Here is a 25,935-nt window from a genome sequence, read left to right as displayed (position 1 = left end):
TTTTTTTTTTTTTTTTTTTAATACCAGGAGAAAATAGAAAATCTTGAAAGATAATGTTTTCAGGTGGTTTAAATGCTGGTTTAGTAAGTGACCAATTTCCCTCTTTTACCTTTGTGTTTCTCATAAATACTCAGAAAAATTTGGGGGCAAAGATTAAGAAGAATCAGCTCCAGGCATGAGTCAAGAGCCTTCTAAAGAATTGAATGATAATTTAAAAATTCATGAATAGTCACTTGAGACTCACTTTTACATGAGAAAGCCAAAGATTTTCCAGGCCTTCTACACAGATAGGAACATTGAGATGAATAGTGGTTTTCCATGAAAATTTTACTCTTGCAAAGTTCTGCCTGGCTTTGGGATTACCAAGATGATAGTCTCTCAAATATAAATTATTTTTTGGTAATAATGATAGCTAAAACTTAAATAGTGCTTACTATTCTAAGCCTTTATGTAATCCTCCTGACAACTTTGTTAAGTGGATACTATTATCTCCTTTTTACAGATCAGGAAACTGGAGCACAGAGAACTTTGATATTCCCAAATAACTCAGTATTATGCTATGGTAGGATTCTAACTGGCAAAGTCTTGACTCAAGAGTCCATACTCTTTTTTTTTTTTTTCAGCCCTGGGGATAGAACCCAGGGCCTCAAGCATGCTAGGCAAGCATTCTACCACTGAGTGACACAACCCCAGAGTAAACACTTTTAACTACAAAATAGTCCATAGCACCTATACTGATAATCTGGGAACTTTTTAAGTCTCTTCTCATTTTAAGAAGAAATCCATCTGAGAGAAGTCTTAGTGTAAAAAGTTATTTCAGTTTTAGAAAGGGGTATGCTTTTTTTAATAAGGTAAGTTTACATGTAGTGAATTTCACAGATCTGAAATGTATAATTCAAAGAGTTTTGACAAAAGTGTACACCAGTGTAACCTAAAACTCAGTTAAGATATAGAACATTTCCATCATACCAGAAAGTTCCCTGATGCCCCCTGCAGTCAATCCCACTTCCATCTTCAACCATTCCTCTAGTGTTTATATTGCTTCATTATTTTGCCTATTTTTTCTTTCTTTCTTTCTTTTTGATACCATGGAATAAACCCAGGGGCACTTAACCCTGAGCCACATCTCCAGCTCTTTTTATTTTTTATTTTGAGACAGGGCCTCACTAAGTTGCTGAGGCTGGATTTGAACTTTCAATCCTCCTTCCTAGCTTCCCAAATACCTGGGATTAACAGATGTACACCATTGCACCCAGCTATTTTGTATGTTCTTAATGTCCTATAAGTGAATATACAGAATCAAATAGTTGTGCCCCATGTGGCTTATTTTGTTCAACATATGCAAATAAAATCTAATTCAAATATTATAATTGGCTCATTTCAAGGCTAGGGATGTAGCTCAGCAGTAGAGCACTTGCCTGGCACCCATGAGGCACTGAGTTCGAGCCTCAGAACCACATACAAATAAATAAAATAAAAGAATCCTGTTCATGTACAGTTATTTTTAAATAAAAATAATCTGGTCATTTCATTTTTTTCAGAGAGATCTGTTTTACCTTATAAAGGAATCACGAGCTTTTTCATTCTCCTCATTCTCCTACTGTATAGTAGTAAAATCAGTTCATGAACTACTTCTTTATTTACAGTAGTAACTACCTGGTATTAAGTAGAATTCTTTTTAGAATTAGACCATATTAATTCCTAGTCTAGTTAGTTTGAGGAAATAATTAAAATACATACCTAGATTGTAGTAGAAACTTGCATCTTTCTATCCATTTTTTAGTCTTTATTTCACTTTCCTCTCTGGGTTTTCTGCTTGGCCAAGAAAATATGAAAATCATTCTTCTTGCTCTCTTGAGCGTCCCCAAGTCCTGAATGTCTTGGAAGAATTTTACTTCTTGGCTGCAGAGTCTTGGAACTGCTTATGAGACTTTGCTACTTGAAAAGTCCAGTTTTATGACATTCAGGCTTTTGACTGGTTAAATAAACTTGTTAGAAAAGCCTGCCCATCCATAATTGATTTCACATGACAAAATAATGACTTTGTTTCGTAATACTTTACAATTTGACAGAGTGCCAGAATGTCTATTCAGAAACAGCTTTATCAGAAGAAATTCAGGTCAGATTGACTATAATACTTAGTTCTGTGATCAAAGGCCACTGCAACTGCCAAGTTGACTTCTAGGGCTTAAAGTTCATTGCTTTATCATACCTTTTCCCCCCCCTCTCCTTCAAATGAAAAGAAAAGATATCTTTATCCTGGGTAATTTTTCTGTTGCCACAGAGTTCTTTATTACTTGGAGATTTTGAAACTTGGGAAACATTTAGTTAATGATCACTCTCTGGTGTTGATAATTTGTAGACTTGGGAAAGTATAGCCAGCAGTTTCAACATTTCTCATGTAGTCGTTTGTGTGAAATTGGATTTGACAAATAAAGGAATGCTTTAAATGGTGTGAAAGATTGTTTTCCAATCCTACTTTGGTTTCAAAATAATTATTTATTTTTCAGAAGTTACTTCTTGATATCTGTTAATGTATACTCTGTTGTTAATGAAAATGAGATAATAATTTAATGAAATTATTAAAATTATGAATTTCTTTCTGATCAGAATTCTTTTGTTGGGGGATGAACCCAGGGCCATACACATGCTAAAAGCACATGCTCTACCACTGAAATTTTTTTAGACACAAAATGAATTGATTTTTTTTTCTTAAAGCAAATTTTAGGAAAAGAAGAAAGTGAAATAGCAAAAAAGAAAAGGTCAAATAATCCACCAATTATAGTCCGACTCTGCTTTTATAAAAAAGTACTCACTGCTTGAGTAAAGTAGGAAATTTTCAATGAATAGTTATCAGAGACTTAAGATATTCTTCAGCTCTAATACAAAGTTCAGTATTCTACCTGAGAGTCCTAGATAACTCCTAGCCAGCTCGGTCTTAAAAAATTTTTTTGATATGAGTTCCTTTCCAGCCCTCTGTATTTGCCTGGTTCAGACTGGCCTGTAAGGCCCTCAGTTATCTCTTCTGTTTCTTGTCAACTTCAATAATAACTATGTAAACTTTTTTTCTTTTGTACAGTCTAGAAAATTAAAATTATTTTTATTAAACGTATACTACAGAATTTGATCACATTTGCTGTTTTACATGGGTAAAAGAACTGGACAGTTCCAAAGTAATCATAAACAACTGAGTTGCATGTGCTAAACTTGATTTCTAAGAAAATTCAAAGGTCTTTGACCCAGCAATTTCTCTGCTGGGACTATCCCATAGGAACATAAGTCATGAAATTACCAAGATATAATTACAAATATGTTTATTATAGCAGCAGAAAACTAAAAACAATGTGAATTCCTACCAGTATAGAGCTTGCTCTAAAAGTTGTGCTATTCTAAAATGTTTTGGAGACATCAAGCAGATCAGATGGATTGAAGCTATACCAGATGACTCAGAGGGAAGGATTGCCATTGATATTGTGTTATATTAGAAAAGCAAGATACAGAAAAGAGTGTACAATATTGCATTTTTGTCAAACAATAGTGATTAAAAAAACATCGTGTATTCATGATTATGTGAGTATTGAGAAAAGTAAGGAAGGATACATATTAGTTTACAGATATGGGTGGGGTGCTGATGTAGGTAGTATAAGGAAGAAGGAGCCAATGAAGGAAAGGAGAAAGATATTTAATGAAAGATTTAAGTAAGATGTGATTACATTCATGCATAACTATGGGAAATATATATAGATACATATAGAGAGAAATAATTGCCTTTTAAAATAACTCAAAGGATAAAATATGATTACATTTTTACTTAATTATAGGATACATGTCTAGAGATGTGTATATATATAATTTGTATATAAGTATATAAATTATAAATTTATAAATGTGTATATTATATAAAATTTAAAATAGTTACCTTTTTAAAAAAATAACTCAAAGAGTTAAGCCAACATGATCTGGGTTGATCAAGAAAACATTTTAATGAGAACAATCTAAAAACAAGCTTACAAATGTTTTAAGCCAAGATCTTAGAGGGAATTAGTATGGAGGGAGATAAAATTTCAGAAAGGTGACACATTGTAAACAAGGTAACATTGTGAACAAGGGAAGAATAGATTGGACTTATCTAAGAGAAAAGAAGGAATTAGTTGTAGAATAACTGGAGAAATTATTAGAATAAAGTTGGCTGAGTCATCAAAGATCATATATTGTGCAGTGACCTATATATGAAATCTCTGCAAAAAGGCAAATCCCAATACAAAAATAAGTTAGCGGTTGCCAATTAGTGGAAGGCTTTGGGAAAAAATGGGGAGTAACTGCTCTTGGACATGAGGTTTCTTTTTGGATTGATGAAATGTTCTAAAATTAACAATATGGTGACTATGTTTAACAATATATTGTGTTGTTGAAAAATGCTGAGAATGGATATAAAGTGTTTCTACCTCAAAAACTGATAACTATGTGAGGTAATATGTATTTTAATTCACTAGATTTTTTTCATTCCATAATGTACATATGATTTAAAATATGTATACACAGAAAATATATATAATTCTATCAACTTTAAAAATAAATAAGTTAAAAAATTGATTGTGCAATCTACATCTGAACCACAATCCCAACCCAACCTGGCTTATCGTCTTAATACCCTGTGTGCTGTGAGGGGATGTAGCACAAATAGAAGAAATGAACTTGGGGATCTTCACCTAATATTAAACTGCCTTATTACTTTGGCACTGTAGACATGCAAAGTATCACTTGCATTTGTCATTTCTAGGGGAGGTGACACCAGGACTATCTCAGGTGGAATATGCACTTCGTAGACACAAACTGATGTCTCTGATCTACACGGAAGCACAGGAGCAAAGTGGGACAGACCAGACGGTGGTTGTGCTCTCCAATCCTACGTACTACATGAGCAATGACATTCCCTACACTTTCCACCAAGACAACAATTTCCTGTACCTGTGTGGATTCCAAGAGCCTGATAGCATTCTGGTCCTTCAGAGCCTGCCTGACAAGGAGTTACCATCACATAAGGCCATGCTTTTTGTGCCTCGGAGAGACCCCAGTCGAGAACTTTGGGATGGTCCTCGATCTGGCACGGATGGAGCAATAGCTCTAACTGGAGTCGATGAAGCCTATACACTAGAAGAATTTCAACATCTAGTACCAAAGCTGAAAGGTAACAAATGGGAGCAGAAGTCAAGATACAGGCCAGGTTGGGATTAAGACCCTTCCTTGCCTACAGAGTTTTAACTTTTCTAAAATAATTACCATAGCAGCATTTCCTCTGAGTGCTGTGAAGGAGACATAAGTGATCTCCAGAAAACTGAGCTACTTTAAAGACTTCATCCATTTGTTAAATCTTGACTAGGTCATTCTTTAACAAAGGCTGTTAATTGGGACTGGGGTTGTGGCTCAGCAGTAGAGCGCTTGCCTTGCACATGCAAGGCCCTGGGTTCGATCCTCAGCACCATATAAAAATAAATAAATAAAGTTATTGTGTACAACTCCAAAAAAAAAAAAAAATGCTGTTAATCATCCTATTTTGAAACCCAGAGAGAGAATTTTCTTTTAAAGTGAAGGGGTAGGTTGGGTGCATCCTTACACATCTGTAATCCCAGGAACTCAGGAGGCCAGCCTCAACAACTTGGTGAGACTCTGTCTCAAAAATAATAATAAATAATATCGTTCAGTGGTAGAGTGCCTCTGGTTTCAATCCCTAGTAACCCCCAACTCAATTTTTTTTTTTTTTTTTTTTTTTTTGTAATTAAAATGAAGTGTGGACATGAACCTCTTTTCAAGAACATTTACCAGGAACTAGGGCTGTAGCTCAGTGACAGCACACTTTGCCTCACATCTTGAGATCCTGAGTTAGATCCCCAGTAACCCCCACCAAAAAAAGAACACTGACCAGCCAATTAACCATTGAACACCTGCATCAGAATCATCTCTAATATTAGAATTATAAACGCATAGTATATATTGGAAATGTAAAGTCTCAGGCTCTGACATCATGCCTTCTGAATCAGAATGTTCATATTAACAAGATTCTCAGGAGATTCATATGCAAGTTGCGTTTCTCTACATTCTGGTAGAATTTTTTTCAATAAGGGATATTGAATCTAGAAGCATTCTAATTCTGAGCTACATCCCCAACTCTTTTAAAGTGTATTTTATTTTGAGATGGGGTTTGAGTTGCCCAGGCTGGCCTCAAATTGTGTATATGAATCTCCTGAGAATCTTGTTAAAATGAAGATTCTGATTTGGAAGGCATGAAGTGACTTTGAGACTTTATATTTCCTATATATATTAAGCATCTGATTTTCTGGCATTGCTTGTAAATCATTTCTGAAGTCACTTTCTAAAAGAGAATTCCAAAAATGTTTTTGACAATCATTTCTGTAGTTCTAGGGATTAAACCCAGGGCCTCATGGAAGCACTCTCCCACTGAGCTATATCCCTAGTTCTTTTTTAAATTTTATTTTGAGATAGGTTCTTGCCAAGTTGCCCGAGCTGGCCTTGAACTTGTGATCCTCCTGCCTCGGCCTCCTGGGTAACTGGGTTAACAGGCATACACCGCCACTCCTGGCACTGAAATCATATATTTATATAAAAGTTTTAAAACCTGAAAAAAGTTGAGCTATGATTTCATATACTAACAGCAAGTGATATAGGTTGTTTAACTTTTTTTAAAGTCACAATGAATTTCCTTCTATCATGAGTAAGGTATTTCCCACAATGTACATGTAAAACCATTTTTATTTTAAAATGTTTAAGATGTAGTATCACTAATGCATATCTAATCAAAGTTTTCTGTACACTTTCTCTCTTCTATCCCAAGGTACTTTTCATTATATAAAACATATAACCCTTCAGACTTACATAATTAGGAATACCATTCATAGTCCATTCTCAGAAAAAATAAATAAATAAAATATATATGGTGTTAAGTACAAATCATTTTCATAATGAGCCTTCATATCATGTATCTTAGGCATATATAGACTATTTCCATAGGTCTCTAAAGTTAAAAGAATTGTGTGTGAACACAACACCAGGTGTGTTGGTGATGCCTGTAATTCCAGCAATTCAGGAGACTGAGGCAGGAGAATCACAAGTTCAAGGCCAGCCTCAGCAATTTAGCAAGACCCTGTCTCAAAATAAAAATGGGCTAGGAATGTAGCTCAGTGGAAAAGTACCCCTAGGTTCAATCCCCAGTACCCACAAAGAAGTTAAAAGTATTATTTACAAAAAGAATAGGTAGAAGTTGAAAAGGAGAGATACACATATTATGAAGTAGAGTTCTTTCTTTCCTTCCTTCCTTCCTTCCTTCGATTGAACTCAGGGGCACTCGACCACTGAGCCACATCCCCAACCCTATTTTGTATTTTATTTAGAGATGGGTTCTCAATGAGTTGCTTGGCATTCCACTTTTGCTGAGGCTGGCTTTGAACTCATGGTTCTTCTGTCTCAGCCTCCCGAGCCATTGGGATTACAAGCATTCACCACCATGCCCGCCTATGAACTCGAGTGTTATAACAAGGAATAATTGCTCCAAAATGAGAGAAGAACTTGTTCCAGTAGAACTGAGATTATTTTGTGAGGGGATGAGATTCTTTTACATAAAATCATGATCTGAGCACTTTCTTCTGATCTATTTTGTGTGCAGTTACTCAGCAGTACTCTGGATCAATAATGGTGGTAGAGAATAATTGTTATAATTGTTCTTTAACAACTAGTAATAAAGATAAAGCTGTATTTAATTTATTTTTTTTTTGTAGTTGTAAATGGACAGAATGCCTTTATTTTATTTATTTTATGTGGTGCTAAGGATCAAACCCAGTGCCTTACACACGCTAGACAAGTACTATACCACTGAGCCCCAGGCCCAGCTCCCCATCTATCATTTTTTTTTTAAAGATATCTTTTTTAATGTTTTTTTAGTTGTCAATGGACTTTATTTATATGCGGTGCTGAGAATCAAACACAGTGTCTCACACATTCTAGGCAAGTGCTCTACCACTGACCCACAACCTCAGCCCCCATTTATCATTTTTATGGCATTTCTTCTTTTTATTTTTTGTTTCGTTCTGGCCTCATAAGTGCTAAGCATGTGCTTCTTATCTGACCTCTCCCCATCCCCCAACTCCTATTAATATTATTTTATTTTATTTTTTGGTACCAGGTATTGAACTCAGGCACTCAACCTCTGAGCCACATCCCCAGCCCTTTTTTTGCATTTTGTTTAGAGACAGGATCTCACTGAGTTGCTTAGCACCTTGCTTTTTGTTGAGGCTGACTTTGAACTTATGATCCTCCTGCCTTAGCCTTCCAAGCTGTTGGGATTACAGGCATGTGCCACCATGCCTGGCCTATTAATTTTATTTTTTGAATTTCTTTTTTTTTCTCATTCTAAGCTGAGTCGAACATCATTTGGTATGACTGGATGAAGCCTTCTCATGCACAGCTTCATTCTGACTACATGCAGAGTGTGACTGAAGCCAAAGCCAGGAGCAAGAACAAGGTTCGGGGTGTTCAGCATCTGGTACAGCGCCTCCGGCTAATCAAATCTTCTGCAGAAATTGAGAGAATGCAGATTGCTGGGAAGCTGACATCACAGGTATGGTTCCTATTGAAAAGGTTTTTTTTTGGTATCAGGGTTTGAACCTAGGGGCACCCTATCACTAAGCTACATCCCCAAGACCTTTATAATTTTATAGAGTTTTGGTAAGTTGCCAAGGCTGCTCTTCAGCTTCTAATCCCCCTGCCTCAGCCTCCAGAGTAGCTGGGATTTCAGGCATTCTTCACTGGGCCCAACTTGAAAAAGTTCTTTCCGAGTTACAAAAATCACAAGTTCTTAGGGTTCATTGGGCACCTTCAGGTTATATACTTAACATTATAGGCAGATGAACATCTAGCTTTGACTTCAGTATGTTTAGTGAACATATCTAGAGACCTGCTCAATACCTTGCAGCAAATTTGCCTTTTTTTTTCCCCCCTCTTTGTGATACTGGGGATTGAGCCCAGAGGCACCGTAATGCTATAATGCTAAGCTATATCCCCAACCCTTTTTATTTTTCATCTTGAAACAGTGTCTTGTTACGTTGCTCAGGCTAGCCTCAAATTTGCAATCCTCCTACCTCAATCACTGGGATTGCAGGTGTGTGCCATTATACCCAGCCATAAATCTGCCTTCTTTTTAATGGAAATAAGCATGCCATAGTTGAAGGGGAATCTTTTACTCATCAAAGTTAGTTGCTCTTCCTCTTATTGCCAGGGTGGTTTGGGCATGGTATCTTAGTGTGTTTTAATTGTAAGGCACATTTTGTTAGCACTCTGCTTGCCACTATTGTCCTTACTCTTGGAATCAGATGCATTTAAGGCACCTTGTTTATGTTAGAAGATCTTTTTCATCTGGGTGACTTTCCTTATTAAAAGAAAATCTAAGGGCTGGGAATATAGCTCAGTGGTAGAGCACTTGCCTATCATGTGTGAGGCACTGGGTTCAATTCTTAGCACCGCATATAAATAAATGAAAATAAAGATCCATCAACAACAACTAAAAAAATTTTTTTTAAAAATTTATCTGAGCCGGGCATGGTGTCACACACCTGTAATCTCAGTGGCTCTGGAGACTGAGATAGGAGGATCACAAATTCAAAGGCAGCCTCAGCAAAAGTAAGGTGCTAAGAACTCATTAAGAACCCTATCTCTACATAAAATACAAAATAGGGCTGGGGATGTAGCTCAGTAACAGAGCACCCTTGGGTTCAATCCCCCAGTACCTGCCCCCCCCCCAAAAAAAAAAAAAAAAAAACGAAGAAGAAGAAAATATATCCAAAGTGAGTGTAGTGGCTGTAGTCCTAGCTACTGGGGAGGCTGAGGCAAGAGGATTATTTGAGACCAGGAGTTCAAGACCAGCTTGGCAACATAATGATAACCATTTCTAAAAAGAAACCAAAAACTCCCAAATCTACCTAGCCAATTATTGCTAGCCCAGTTCCTAATTCCACTAAATTTTACTTACTTTGGATAAGGCAATAACAGACATGTTGTTGCTGTTAGGAGTCCCCTAGGCATGGGTCATATGAATGATAATCACACATGGATAGATTGATTTAAATGTACCATAGCACTTTCCATGATCATACATACACCTTGAAATTTGAAATGTCAGAAACATCAAGTTGGGGCTGGAGATGTGGCTCAAGCGGTAGCGCGCTTGCGGCCCAGATTCGATACACCACATACAAATAAAGATGTTGTGTCCACCGAAAACTAAAAAATGAAATAATAAAAAAAAATTTTCTCTCTCTCTCTCTCTCTCTCTCTCTCTCAAAGAAAAAGAAAAAAAGAAACATCAAGTTATATCTAGTTCTTGTCAGTAAGCCAAGTGACCCGATTGTCCCGCCACCCATAATAACAAAGCAGATAGCTAATTTTTACTCTTTTTACTCATATTATGACAAATGGGACAGGGTAGTAGATAACTTTCTACCATCACATTTTGATATGTTTTAAAAACCTTTATCATCACAATTAATGGCTATTTAACGTTCATTTACAGTGTTTTTCTAATAGTCTTACAGGTTCTTCCCAACATGAGTCCTTACTAATAGATGCATTCTGTAAAACAAGCATCAAAAGACAAAGCCTAGCCAGGCATGATGGTGCATGCCTGTAATCTCAGCAACTTGAGAAGGCTGAGGCAAGAGGATTGTAAGTTCAAATCCAGCCTCAGCAGCTCAATTAGAGCTCAATGTCTCTAATAAAATATAAAAAAAGGGCTGGGGATATGTCTCAATTTTTAAGTGGCCCTGGGTTCAATCCCTGGTACCGAAAAACAAAACAAAAGACAAAGCCTCATTTGTATTGTTCCATATGCTTATAGAAAATACTCCTATCTCTTCTGCTATTTTAAAGAATATGACACTCTTAGAAGTGTTTTTGTTAGGTTGGCTGTTGTCCACATCTTCCTTTGAGCTTTCTGAAGAGGAGCTTTTATAAGAGACCTTTACTCTAAGGGGCATCTGAGTCAAAACTAAGAGAAAATATTACTCTCATGAATTTAGCATCTCTTGCACCCAAAGCATCTCTTGAGCTTTTGAAACACACCTTGACTTTCTCCCTTCCCTGCAGTAACAATCTCACCTTTCTTCCATTTATTATTAATTTTTCATTTATTTTTATTTTCCATATTTTAAATGAACAACAAGGTTTGTGTATATTGTCAACCTCAATAACAGAGATTCTCTGAAGATTAATGATATCTATTTGAGAACAGTAGTTCATTGCATTGGGAATGTGCATGCCATAGTTGAACTATAAGTGTATTCAAAGAGGTTGAGGCAAGGGGAAGTTTTTAAAGGAAAAATGCAGAAGATTACATCAGATATTTTGAAACAGTAATCCTTGGCCACAGGGATGCATAATAAGGGCAGTGCCAGACTAAAGTTGAACAGTTTCCTTATGTAACAGTTGCAATGGCCTTTGTGCATGATTGTGGTTCTGGCAGTCTTTTGTGGTAATTATCCAGTTTTATTTATTTGTTACAACTGATACAAGCAACTCCATTTTCTGACAGGATTCATAATATGAATAATGAAATGATTACTACAGTAGTCAAATTTATCATTAATTTTAACCCACACTCTTCCCACTGAAATACACTTTCTAGTTCAACTGCTAAGCTGAGCTGTCCATTCTTATGAGAAGAGAATAGATTGGTTAACTACAGGAAAATGGGACTATGCTGTTGGCAACCAGAGTAATATTAGTAATCTGAGCTTCATTGCGCCCCAGTGGTATATGTTATTATTCAGCACATTACTGCCATGGCCTTTCTTTCAGTCATTTCATATCACTATAGGTATGTTCCCTAGCTTTCCTGGGCCAGGCCCTCAGATGATTTAGAGTAGCAGTTAGTGTCCCAGACTGCAGGAACCTGATAAAAGGAGTCTGGGGTTATGGATTAGGGGTCAGTTTGTATATCAAATATGTGCTCTAGGCAAGGTTGTTTTTTCTCTGTAGGAAATGTCTACTCTGGGAAGAGCAGTCTGTCCAGGTCAGTAAGACCCAGATAACAGAGAAATAAGAATAGCAAAAAAGCTAGGTGTGGTGGCCCACTCCTGTAATCCTAGCAGCTTTGGTTGGCCATGTCAGGAGAATTAGCAAGTTCAACACCAGCCTCAGCAATTTAGTGAGGCCCTAAACAGCTAAGTGAGGTCCTGTCTCAAAATAAAAAAGTAGAAAGGGCTGGAAAGTAAAATAAAATAAGAAAATGTAGTTAATATGCCATTCATATTAGGTTTAGGTTCCCTGTCTTACCTAGACCTAATATGGTAAGACAGGTCTATGGTAAACTGTCCTGTGACAATAAACAGGAGATAGAGATTTTTGTTGTTGCTGGGGGATTGAACCCAGGGCCTTGTGGATACTAAGCATATGCTCAGATACTCAGCTATACCTCCAGCCCCTCAATTGGGCTATTTGCTTAAGTTATATATCCTTCACTGAATAACAACCCCTTGCTCAAAGGTTTTTTTCATCCTCTAATTTTAGTGTGCCACTTGAATTATTTTAGTTGTTAGTGTCATAAGATTAACTGAGTCATCAAAAATGATTTCTTTTGGTTAGATCGCCATCTGTTGACCAAAGAGAGAACGCGTAAAGGATCCAGAGCTTCCTTTTAGCCATAGCTTACAGCAGTAACCACACTGAATATTTTAGCAGATCTTCCATCAGTTTCCTTTTCCCCTCCAAATCCTCTTTTCTAGAGTCTTAAGTTTCAAAACATGTGCTACTTCAAACCAAGAATGGCCTGGCTAATTCTTTTTTTATCATCTCTAATTTTTTTTTCAAGATAACACTTTAGCCATATTTTAGTTTGGGATGAGTCAGATGTGCTGGGACAACTGGATATCCACATGCAAAAGAATAAAATTTTTTTGCTGGGGGGTACTGGGAAACAAGGGCACTCACCACTGAGCCACATCCCCAACCCTATTTGATATTTTTTATTTAAAAGACAGGATCTTACTGATTTGCTAAGCGCCTCCCAGTTTCTGAGGCTGGCTCGGAATTCATAATCCTCCTGCCTCAGCCTCATAAGCCACTGGGATTATAGGCATGTGCCACCAAAAAGAATAAAATTTTTATCTCTACCTCTCGTCATATATGAAAATTAACTCAAAAGTGGTTAGTTACCTAAACTTAAGAGACAAACTATAAAACTTGTTGAAGAAAACATAGAGTAAGAAGCTGGGGTTGTGGCTCAGCGATAGAGCACTCGCCTAGCACATGCGAGGCCCTGGATTCGATCCTCAGCACCACATAAAAAAATAATAATAATAAGTAAAATAAAGGTATGTGTCCAACTACAACTAAAAAAAAATCAATATTTAAAAAAAAAAAAACATAGAGTAAGTCTTCGTGACTTTTTGGTTGCCAATGGATTCTTAGATTTAATTCCAAAAGCAAAGGCCACAAAGAAGAAATGGACTTCACCAAAATATGAAATTTTTTACATGAAAAGGCAATATCAAGAAAGTGAAAAAAAACTACAGAATGGGAGAAAATATTACAGATCATTATCTGATAAAGGTCTAGTATCCAGAATATATAAAGAACTCATATTACAGTCATCCACAGAGACAAATAACTTGATTTTTTAAATAGGTAGTTCTCTAAAGAAGATATGCATATGGCCAATAAATGTATGAAAAAATGTTCAACATCATTAGCCATTAGGAAAATAAAACCATAATGAGATAATCATTTCACACCCACCAAAATGGCTGTTATATTAAGAAAGCAGGAAACACCAAGTATTGTTGAGGATGCAGAGAAAGTGTACTTTACTGGTTAGAAAGTGAAGTAAGTGCACAGACAACCCACATACTCACCAATAAACAGACTATGTCTTGTGTAGTAGAATGCTGTTCAGCCATGGAACACTAATTGTGCATGAACCTTGAAAACTAAACATGTGAAATGAAAGAAGACAGACAACGCTCACATACTCTATTGGTCCATTTATATGTAATACCCAGAACAAGTAAATACATAGGATAGCTCAGAGGATATTAGAGGTTGGGATGATAGAGTGTGAATTAAATATTCCAATTTTGGTGGGGGGTAATGAAAAGGTTTTGAAATAGATCTTAATTGCAAAACATAAATGTACTAAAAAGTCACTGAATTGTTTACTTTTATCGGTTAATTTTATGCAATATGAATTTTAATTCAGTAAAAAATAATGTTAGGCGTCTTCTAAGCATTCCTACTTCTAAAGATAACTATACTAATAGTAGCAATTAAACAACACTCAGTTGTTAAAGACTCACTGATAAAGCTTACAGATTTACAGTTATTATAGGAAAAGAGTGTAATATAACAACAGCATTAAAGTTAAGATAATGTATTACAGTCAATGGTAATTTTGCAGTAAGGGACCCAGGAATACCAAGTGCAGGCTCCCATTTTCCTTTCTAGGTAAGGACCAAGAAGAATATTTTCTTTCACAGATTAGGAGCCATCAGTGCGTGAGTAGAACACCTCAGAACCATAGACCCTAAAATGGGATCTCAGTGGGTTTTGGTTTCTCAGGTATTTTTCTCTTTGAATGATAGCAAAGTTCTTCAGAGAGCTCATGAAGACCAAGTTCAAAGCATTTATCTGTTATCAGTACTGACAAGCTGATACAAACTGCTCTGGAAGTATCAGCAATTTTTAGACCTATTTATTTATTTATGTGACACTGAGGATTGAACCCGGTATCTCACATGTGCTAGGCACTCTACGTACAGTTACATACAGCCTCAGCCACACGCGCCCCCCCCCCCACCCCCGCTCAAANCTCAGTTGTTCGCCCTGGGTTCAATCCTTGGTACCAAAGGGGAAAAAAACTGCTCTGAAACTCCTTGCAGCACTACTAATCAATGTGTTTCAGGCCTTGACCAGGATCAGTGCCATGCAAGAACTTTATCAAAACTGTAGCACATCAACATTTCAAGACTGCTTTTCTCTCTTCTGCCTTTAATCTTCCCAAAGTTAAGCATTCTTGTTTTCCCTCATGTTAGTAACCTTCCACTGTGTGCCGGTGAGTGCTCTAGCCACAGCCAGACCAGCAAGATTACTTACTAATACATAAATGATAAGCATGCATTTGTATCTTCCTTTGAATCATTGATTTTTTTTCCCCATCAAGTCATTGTTTTTTAAAATAAGGAAGCTAAGAACAAATCTGAGGTATAATAATAAGGATCCTCATTAAATTGACATCAGCCCAGTGATCAGATGTCTTAGATAAGGTGTAAAATCAGGTATAAATCCACAGTGTATCTCCATACTTCTTTCCCTGGCCATGCTGGTTTTTTGTTGTTGTTGTTGTTGTTGTTTATGGACACAACACAACGCCTTTATTTTTTTTTATGTGGTGCTGAGGATCGAACCTGGGTCCTGCCCATGCTAAGCGAGCACTCTACCACTGAGTGACAATCCCAGCCCCTATTTTTTTTTTAATATTTATTTTTTAGGGTTTTTTTTAGGTGGACACAATATCTTTATTTTACATTTATGTGGTGCTGAGGATCGAACTCAGTGCCTTGTGCATGCTAGGCAAGCACTCTACCACTGAGCCACAACCCCAGCCTCTGGCCATGCTGTTATTAAAGTCTGTTTTAAGTGTTGTAAAATAATGTAATTTGTGGCATTCCCTTTATCAGACCAGCAGTGACATCAGCCAGGGAGATGGAATTTGACCTTATTTTTCTTAATGAATAACTTCCAGCTACAAGTCAACATGTTCCTTAAACATTCTCAATTCTATTAAAATGTTAAAGTGCTTCTCATGTGCAAAAGTAAGCACTCTACTATTGATCTATATCCCCAGCCCTCTATAAGATTTTTTGATTTCTAGCCTGTGGTGGCACATGCCTATAATCCCAATGACATGGGAGGCTGAAGCAAGAGTCTCAAAAGTTTGAGCCTGGGCATTTCTTTAAAAAAGATTTTTTTGGTGGGTGGGGGGTATCTAGGCAAAATAATTTCCATAAGAATAATTATACTAGTGGCTGGGGTTGTGGCTCAGTGGTAGAGCACTTGCCTAGCATATGTGAGGCACTGGGTTCAATCCTCAGCACCACATATAAATAAATGAATAAAAGAAAGGTCCATCAACATCTAAAAAAATTTTTTTAAATAATTATACTGCCCTGGATGAAGTGGTATATACATATAATCCAGCAACTCAAGAAGGCTGAGGTAGGAGGATTACTACTTCAAGACCAGCTAGCCTAGACACTTTAGCAAGACCCTGTCTCAAAATAAAATTTTTTTAAGGGGAGGGGATATAACTTGGTGTTAGAATGCTTGCCTAGCATGGACAAGGGCTGGGGTTCAATCCTCAGCATACCCCACCCCCAAACAAGAATAATTATGCTTTATTTGGGGGTACTGCAGATTGAACCCAGTAGTGCTCTACCACTAAGCCACATCCCCAGCCCTTTTATATTTTATTTTGATACAGGGTCTCACTAAATGCTTAGGGCCTCACTAAGTTACTGAGTCTGGCTTTGAACTCATGATCCTCTTGCCTCAGCCTCTCATGCCGTTGGAATTACAGATGTGCTATTCAGAAACAGTTCAAAATTAGGGGCTGGGGCTGGGGCTCAGCGGTAGTGCACTTGCCTGGCATGTATAAGGCGCTGGGCTTGACTCTCAGCACTGTATATAAATACCTAGCCTTTATTCTTTTTATTATTGATAATATTAACATCTACCCAGTTACTTTAGATAGAAATATGGAAGTTATTCTAGACAATTTTTTCCCCGAACCCTTGCATCTAATTAGTTGCCAAATCCACTCCTAGGGAGACAGAATGTTATAGTGGAAAACACTTGACAGATCTGGGCTTACATGCCAACCTGTGTCATTTGGGCCAAGTTACTAAACCTCACTGAGCCCGAATTTCTGGGGCCATAATAAGGATGATATTGCCTGTCTCTAGAGTTGTGGAAAAGTAGAATGAAATAATGAAAAGTGCCTAGCACAGTAGAATAACTCATTCTAACTCTACCCTAGCCAAAGTGATCTTTTCAACTCTGTCCCTCTCCTACTTCAAGTTCTTTGGTAGTTGGCTTCCTGTTGTTTCTGGGTTTAAAGTTCAAAATGCCCATGCAAGACTTTTCATGATCTGGTCCCTGCTGTCTACATTTTGAGCTTTATCTTTTCTTATTGTTCCATGTGTGCTTAACATTCTAGCCACAGTGAACTCTGGGATGTGCCATAGTCTTCTGCCATCTCTCTACCTACCTGCAGTTCCCTTCCTTCCTTTTTTTTTTTTTTTTTTTTCCTTGATGTGGTTCTGGTTATCAAACCCAGGGCCTCACGCATGCTAGACAAGTGCTCTACCAATGAGATACACCCCAGCCCTACCCTCCTTTTCGAATGTCACAGCCTTCCTTCTCTCATATCACAACACACCTACATTAAAAACATTTATGAAGTTTTTTAAATATTTATTTTTTAGTTATAGGTGGACACAGTATCTTTATTTTCTTTTTATGTGGTGCTGAGGATCGAACCCAGTGCCTCATGCATGGTAGGCAAGCGCTCTACCTCTGAGCCACAACCCCAGCCCACATTTATGAAATTTTAACTGAAATGCTTTTCCTTTCCACTCTCCCTTCTCCATAAGCTGTACAATGTTCTTTCATGATGTGTCCTGTTTATGACATGTTCAGAGAAAAAGGCAAAAACAAAAAACGCATTTTACATTTTTCAAGAAGCAAAATACAAATATTTAAGTAGCACTTAGTAGAGTAAGAGGGCCAAGTGTCATTTGGGAGTATAGGCTATATTAGGACAAGAAAACCCTAAGAAGTACTCATCATTAAGTCTGTCCCTTAATCTTTACAGGAAGGATATCAAGCACATAATAAGGACAGGTGGCATTTGAACCATGTGCCTTATATATATCTGGAATCATCTGAGAAGATATTGACTCCTAGTAGGCACATTAATGACAGGAAGAAGATATTGACTCCTAGTAGGCACATTTATGACAGAAGAGGTCAGGCATCCACCTAGGAAGGAAGAGGAGCTTTTCCATCTTGGTTAGTCTGAACAGCAATGTAAAAGAGCCATGATCTCAAAAATTCCCAGTGCCATTCAATAACAGTTCAAAATTAGGGGCTGGGGCTGGGGCTCAGCAGTAATGCACTTGCCTGGCATGTGTGAAGCGGTGGGTTCGACTCTCAGCACTGCATTTAAATAAATAAAATGAAACTAAAATAAGAGTTCAAAATTAAATCAGTGAGGGGCTGGGGATGTGGCTCAAGCGGTAGCGCGCTCGCCTGGCATGCGTGCGGCCCGGGTTCGATCCTCAGCACCACATACAAACAAAGATGTTGTGTCCGCCGAGAAATAAAAAATAAATATTAAAAATTCTCTCTCTCTCTCTCTCTCTCTCTCTCTCTCTCTCTCCCCCTCCCTCCCTCTCTCACTCTATCTTTAAAAAAAAAAAAATTAAATCAGTGAAAAGAAAAATCCCTCTTTCAAGTAAATAAACTCATTAGAACTATCACTTTTTTCTTTTTTTGTCCTTATGCTAAAAATAAAATGCTAACCAGTGTATCTCTCAACATTTGTATATAAGTATGCATGTGTATCCTTTTACTAGTTGTAATTACTCATTTATTCCTCAGATATTTATTGAGTAACTACTTTGTGCTAGGCACCACTCTAGGTTCTGAGAATAAAATGGTGAGCAAAATAGCCTGTCCACATGTCACTGTTCTCTATTAGTCTACATTCAGTTGAGGAGAGACAGTAAACAAACTTGATATATAGTCATCTGGAATTAGATGCTGTGAAGAAAAAGGAAGCAAGGGTAGAGGATAAAGTGCGATGGAAGGAGCTAGTTTATACAAGATAGTCAGTCAAGGCTTCTCTGCAGAGAAAACATGATTGAGAAAAGATCAGAAAGCAGAGAGGGAGCCAGCTGTTCAGATATTCCCTCCACTTGCTTTTTGTTATGTTATTTAAAACATTGCTGTGAATATTGTGTTTATTCTCGGGTCAGGGTATTAACAGCTTAAGGGAATTTCTTTCTTCTTATAACATCATATGATCATATCCCTAGGAAACTGACTGGCTCTTATTCAGCAGACAGTGGAACTTGTAGAGCTGACACAGTTTTCGTTTTTACATTGGCTGCTAGAAAACTGAGAGAAATCTGCGGCCCACCCATAATGACAGTAGTGGTCATGAAGATCTTAACAAGATCTTTTTTGTGGTGAGAGGATGTGCCTCAGTGGTAGAGCATTTGCCTAGCATTTGCGAGGCCCTGGATTTGGTCCTAGCACAGCAAAAAGAAAAGAATATCTTTTTTGGGGGAAAAAAAAAAAAGAACAGTGGTGAATTATAAATGTATATCCTTGAAATAGAAAACACACAATAGGGGCTGGGGATGTGGCTCAAGCGGTAGCGCGCTCGCCTGGCATGCGTGTGGAACGGGTTCAATCCTCCACACCACATATAAACAAAGATGTTGTGTCTGCCAAAAACTAAAAAATAAATATTAAAAAATTCTCTCTCTCTCTCTCTCTCTCTCTCTCTCTCTCTCAAAAAAAAAAAAAAAAAATGAGATCCTTGAATCCTTTAAAAAAAAAAAATAAAACACACAATAAAGTGTGGCTATCCCAAAGAATTAACAAATGTAGTTATACTACAGGCCAGTGGTTCTTGGGAGGGGGTATATTTTGGCAGTGTTGATGATCATAATTGTAGGATGCTGCTGCCATCCAACATCGAACAGGACAGCCTACCACAAAGAATTATCTGGCTCCAAATGTCAATAATCCTAAGGTTGGGAAACCTTGCTGTAGACTAGACCATTCAATCTATAATTTCATACACTGGAGCTATAACTTCTTGTTACAAAAATTACAGACGTTTTCAGTCTTAGTCATTGTGCTGCTATAACAAGGTGCCTGAGATTGGCTAATTTATAAGCAACAGATAAATATCTGTTTATTTCCTTATGGTTCTGGAGGCTAGGAAGTGTAAGATCAAGGTGACAACAAGTCTACTTTCTGGGCCCATTCTTCATAGATGGTGCCCTCTAGATGTCTTCACATGGTAGAAGGGACAGAAAGGGCAAGAAAGGAGGAATGCAGGAAAGCAAAAGAGGCCTAACTTCCTTTCTCAAACCCTTTTATAAATCTGCTAATCCCATCTATGAGAGCATGGTCCTTGTGATTCTAATCACTTCCCAAAAGACCCTACCTACCTACCTTTCTTTCTTTCTTTCTTTCTTTCTTTCTTTTTTAAATTGTAGATGGACACAATACCTTTGTATTTATTCATTAATTTTTATGTGGTGCTGAGGACGAAACCCAGTGCCTCACACATGCTAGGCAAATGCTGTACCGTTGAGCTACAACCCCAACCCATCTTTTTCTTTTTCTTTTTTTTCCCCAAATGCTGGGGTGTACCCAAGGCCTCACACATGCTAGGGAAACTCTACCACTGAGCCCAGCCCAGCCCTAACATCTTCATATCACCATACTGGGGATTAACTTTCACTGTGAGTTTTAGAGGACACATTCAACCTGAGCAGTCTTTGTGTTGCTTACTGTAGCATGTGGTGTGCATTCTAATGGGAAGGTTGGGTGCCCCATGGTCATCAGTCAAATATTTCTGAAAGCAGTAATTTTTCTCTTCAAGAAATCTGTATTCTGCCCACTTAGTCACAACCTCAGGTTGACAAAACAAAGGGGAAAGATGTCTTTTGTTTGAAATCCAGTATTTTGAATGTATGAGGAAACAGCATAGTTGAAATAAGGCTGTGTTCCTTTCATCATCCTTTCTCTTTGCAGGCTTTCATAGAAACCATGTTTGCCAGTAAAGCCCCTGTGGAAGAGGCCTTTCTTTATGCCAAGGTGAGCCTCAGATGGTGGGAAGGTCCTCTTGGAGATGAAAGTCATTGATTTACAGGTGACATTCAATAGGCTTTTCGGGGAGTAATAGCATGTCCTTGGGGAGGATTTGGTTCTAAATGTTGTTGGTAATTTATTAGATGAATGCAGTGCTACAATTAAAGAAGAAAAATGCAAAGCAGAACAGATGAAGGAAAACAGTGTAAGATGAGAAAAATAATACTGTTTTGGTAAACATGAAGGAAGAAGGATCTGAGGTAGCATGTGGGTGGTAGCAGATAGATACCTCAAGTCTACATCTCCACCCAGAGCATAGTGAAATTGACAGAATTTACCAGTCACCCAGATCCTTTTTCACTTACCAAAAACATTTAGAGTGGTAGCTATTGGAAAGGTTGAAATTAGTAGTTTTAGAGCTGTTGTTAAAAGTATAAGCTATATTTTGTTGTTTAGCTAAATAAGAATAAACAAATAGTAACCTTATACAATGGGTCTCTGGCTCACTATTCTTCATAGGTCTTCTCTGTCCTCTTCTGGACTTAATTTGAAAATCATGAGAAATTTAGAAAACACTCAGAAGAAAAGAATAGACTCAATAATAAGTTTGAATAACAGGATTGGTGAGAATAAAGGGGTACGTATAGAATAGATTACAGTACATGGGGTGAGAATCAAAGACTAAAAGCATGAAAAGTTTGGTTAGATTCCCAGTAATCACCCTCATATAGTAAGCGCAGGCATGGAGGCAGAGGCTGCTAAAGACAGCCTTGGGCTGGGGCAGACCTACAGAGATCATCCACAATTCTTACTGTGTTGTTTTCCAGTTTGAATTTGAATGCCGGGCTCGTGGTGCAGACATCTTAGCCTACCCACCTGTGGTTGCTGGTGGTAATCGGTCAAACACTTTGCACTATGTGAAGAATAATCAACTCATCAAGGTACATAAGATGCCCCCAGTGCTTCTCCCATAAGGTCCAGATGGCCTAGTAGAAAATGCAGTAACCTTCCACTTCCACCAACTGCCTTTTAAAAGGCTTTTTATTGTTTAAAAAATGATTTTTACAGATATTATCTCATTTGTCCTTGAATTATCCTTGTTAGATGGGAGCAACTATTAACATGCCTGCATGATAGATAAGGAAAATAGACTTTTAAAAACTTAGCAACTCGGGGCTGGGGCTGGGGCTGGGACTCAGCGGTAGAGCGCTCTCCTAGCATGTGCATGGCCCTGGGTTCGATCCTCAGCACCACATAAAAATAAATAAATAAAAACAAAGGTATTATATCCAACTACAACTAAAAAATAAATATTTTTTAAAAACTTAGCAACCCATTAGTAGAGAACCAAGTATTATATTCTAAAGCATCTGCTCATTTCATTTTTTTACACTCCTTATGATGTGGTGACAGCAGTGGACCAAGCATATTTTAAAGTCAGAAGAATTTTAAGAAAACCTTATTGGCTCTGAGGAAACACATCTTTTATGATTTTCTTCCCATATAACCATACAAGTTAAGAATCATGTATTCTTTTATTAAGTCCACTGCTTGGCAAGGTGTGTTGGAACATTCCTATAATGCCAGCTACTGTGGAAGGCTAAGGTAGGAGAATTTTAAGTTTGAGGCCAGCCTGGACAAAGTTAGTGAGACTCTGTTTTTAAATAAAAAATGCTGGGGATGTAGCTTAGTGGTAGAAAAAAATTATAAGGTCTGTGATTCCATTTATAAGAAGTTCTGAAATAGGCATAATTAATTTATGGTGATAAAAACCAGGTAAGTTGTTGTTTCTGATAGGGGTGACTGGGAAAGAGCACAAGGGTGTGCTTACATCTGTTATGCATTCAACAAAACTCTTTTAACTCCATTTGCTTAAGATCTGTGCAAATTTTATATATATATATATATAAATTTTGGCTACGTCAGGCATTGTCCATGCCTATAATTCCAGCAACTTGGGAAATTGAAGGCAGGCAGATAGCAAGTTCAAGGCCAGACTGGTCAACTTAGTGAGACTATCTCAAAATTAAAAAGGGCTGTGGATGTAGTTCAGCAGTAGAGAGCTTGCCAAGCATATTCAAGGCCTTGGGTTCAGTCCCCAGTACAATCAATCAGTGCTTTTTGTTGTTGTTACTGGTGATTAAACTCAGGGGTGCTTAAACACTGAACCACAACATCCCTGGCCCTCTTTTTTTATATTTTTAATTTTTTTTCATTTGTTTTAATTAGTTATATATGACAATAGAATACATTTATGCACTTTGATATATCATACATAAATAGAGTATGATTTCTCATTTTTCTAATTGTACATGATGTAGAATCACATTAGTCATGCAATCATATATGTACATAAGGTAATGATGTCTGTTTGAGTCTACTCTCCTTCCTATATCCCCATACCCCCTCCCCTCCCTTCACTCCCCTCTATCTAATCTGCAGCCCTTTTTATTTTGAGACAGGGCCTCAGCCTCCTGAGCTGTTGGGATCATAGGCATGTGCCACCACACCTGGCTAATCAATGCTTTTTTAAATAAAATAAAATGAATATTTTAGATTAGTTGAAAGAGCTTACAATTGTGAGATCACCTTCTTTGACTTTTCTTCCTGCATTCTAGGATGGGGAAATGGTGCTTCTGGATGGAGGTTGTGAATTTTCCTGCTATGTGAGTGACATCACCCGTACCTGGCCTGTCAATGGCAGGTAGGGATTTTACAAAGTAACATATCCTGCTGCTTCTTAGCATGAGTTGGTTTATAGATGTACTTGGAATAAATGACTAAAGAAATAAGCAGGGCTTTTGTAGGTCAGGTTACCTGCCTTTGAAGAATCATGATGTATTCTAAGACTTTTTGTTATTGTTGTTGTTCATCATATAGCAGATTCAGAAGCCTAGAAATACTATGTTAGCTAACACACACACAAACACATGCGTGCGCGCGCGTTTTTTAAAATTAGTTTGTTGGTTTTTTTTCCCTGATTGCAAATGTAGTATTTAGGATATGGTAGAATAGATTAGTTGTATTAACCTACCAAAAGTAGTAGTAATGAAATCTGAACAAAATAATAAGACAGCTACTTAAAACCACCAGAGAGCTTCCACAAACAGGAACTATACAAGTATGTCTTTGAAAGAAAATTATAAATTAATAAATTTAGTGGTTAAAGCTTTTTACTTGAGGATTCCCCAACCCACATTGCTTTAGCAACATAAAGCCACAACCTTATTGGTTAAGATGATTGATTTAGATTCTGGCAGAATATTTAGAAACATGGGAGGAAGTTCTTCAAAAGAAGGAACAACAGAGTGTGAGCCCAAAAATCTACATACAAAATATTCAGAAATCCTTGGCTGAGTTGGGGGAAGGCCTCAGGACATTGAGCAAAATACCAGCAGCTAGAAGCTGAATAAACTGAGCAGAAATTTTAGTTGCTTCCCACTGAAAGCAGAGTTTATAATTTGAATCCATCCAAGCTAAAATAATAATAATAATCATCATCATCATCATCATCATCATCATCATCATCACTCTTGAGGAGAACATAACCCCTAAAGCAACCACAAAAAAATACTATAAATAGGTACAGCTAAAAAGCCAATGGGGGAATTAAGATAGAATATTAAAACCCATTCTAAAAAAAATTTTATTGACCCAAAAGAAGACAGGGAAGGAAAAAACAAAAGCAGGCAAACAAAAAGATGAGTGGAAAAAAAAAAAACAGCAAAATAACAGAAATAAATCCAACTGTAGTAATGATGGCCAGGCTCAATGCTGTTTAACAGAAAAGCACTGTCAAACATGGAAGACACGAATTTTGAGAATAAAATATCCAAGACAGACATACTATGCAAATATCAATCCTAAGATAACCGGAATGCTAATGCTTAGTGCAGTGGTGCACAGCTGTAATCCCAGAGACTCAGGAGGCTGAAGCAGGAGGATCACAAGGGCTGGGTATGTAGTTCAGTCTTCTGGGTTCAATCTGCAGTACCAAAAAAAAAAGGAAAGAAAAAAAAAACTAGAATGGTTAAATTAATACAGACAAAATAGATTTCAGGACAAAGGAATATTAGTAGAGACAAAGAGGGTCATTTTGATGATGATGAAAGTGTCAGTATGTCAGAGAGATATAACTATTATGAAGGTATAAGTAGCTAAAACAGAGCTTCAAACTACATGAAGCAAGCTGGATGCACGCCTGTAATCCCATCTACTCAGGAGGCTGAGATAGCAAGATCGTGAGTTCAGATCAGCCTCAGCAATGGTGAGACACTAAGCAACTCGGTGAGACCCTGTCTCTAAATAAAATGCAAAATAGGCTTGGGAATGTGGCTCAGTAGTTGAGTGACCCTGAGTTCAATCCCCAGTACCCCCAAAAATAAATAAATAAATGAAGCAAACTAACAGGACTAAAAGGAGAATACACAATCCCACAATTATAGTTGGAAGTATTGACAAATCTTTCTGATTAATTTATAAAACAAGTTACCAAAAGATGAAGATTTGTTTTGTAAAATAATGTGTCTAACAACTGCAGATGACACATTCTTTTCAAATAGGCATAAAAGAGCATTCACTAAGACCATTTGTTGAGCTGTAAAACCAGTCTCGGTTTCAAAAAGGTGAAGATTTATATAATTAGATTAAAAAATCAACAAAAATATTGTTACAATAAGATACACACCCATACACACACACACTCATATTTTTTTTAACCCAGGTGTGCTTTACCACTGAGCTACATTCTCACCATTTTTTATTTTGACAACAGGGGTCTCACTAAGTTGCTTAGGGACTTGCTAAGTTGCGGACATTGACTTTGAACTTGAGATCCTCCCACCTCAGCATCCCAAACTGCCACTAATATTTTTAAATCTCCAAATAGATGAAAATAAGTGAATGCATTCTAAATAACCTATAGGTTAAAGAAGCAGCAAAAAAAAAAAATTACAATGTATTTCACATAGAATACTAATAAAAATA

The 25,935-nt window shown here is 37.2% G+C and overlaps 2 protein-coding genes across 3 annotated transcripts in view; one reads left to right on the top strand and one right to left on the bottom strand.

Annotated features, from left to right (window-relative positions):
* The window catches only part of Dnajb7 (DnaJ heat shock protein family (Hsp40) member B7), a 16,232-nt gene extending 13,893 nt beyond the window's left edge, over positions 1–2,339 (bottom strand). The window contains exon 1 of one of the 2 annotated variants that reach the window (XR_007347584.1): positions 1,741–2,339. The gene's annotated coding sequence lies outside the window, so the exon portion shown is untranslated. The remainder of the gene's footprint in view (positions 1–1,740) is intronic. The other variant, XM_015501730.2, reaches the window with a different exon arrangement.
* LOC107155769 (xaa-Pro aminopeptidase 3) overlaps positions 1–25,935 on the top strand; it is a 44,658-nt gene extending 18,723 nt beyond the window's left edge. The window contains exons 3-7 of the mRNA XM_015501763.2: positions 4,781–5,188; positions 8,427–8,629; positions 20,893–20,955; positions 21,777–21,890; positions 23,568–25,935. Coding sequence (XP_015357249.2) covers positions 4,781–5,188; positions 8,427–8,629; positions 20,893–20,955; positions 21,777–21,890; positions 23,568–23,657 — 878 coding nt within the window. The 3' untranslated portion in view covers positions 23,658–25,935. The remainder of the gene's footprint in view (positions 1–4,780; positions 5,189–8,426; positions 8,630–20,892; positions 20,956–21,776; positions 21,891–23,567) is intronic.

This window comes from Marmota marmota, unplaced genomic scaffold, assembly GCF_001458135.2.
Source record: "Marmota marmota marmota unplaced genomic scaffold, marMar, whole genome shotgun sequence".
In the NCBI taxonomy this organism is placed as follows: domain Eukaryota; kingdom Metazoa; phylum Chordata; class Mammalia; order Rodentia; family Sciuridae; genus Marmota; species Marmota marmota.
This window is presented reverse-complemented; position numbering and strand designations above follow the sequence as displayed.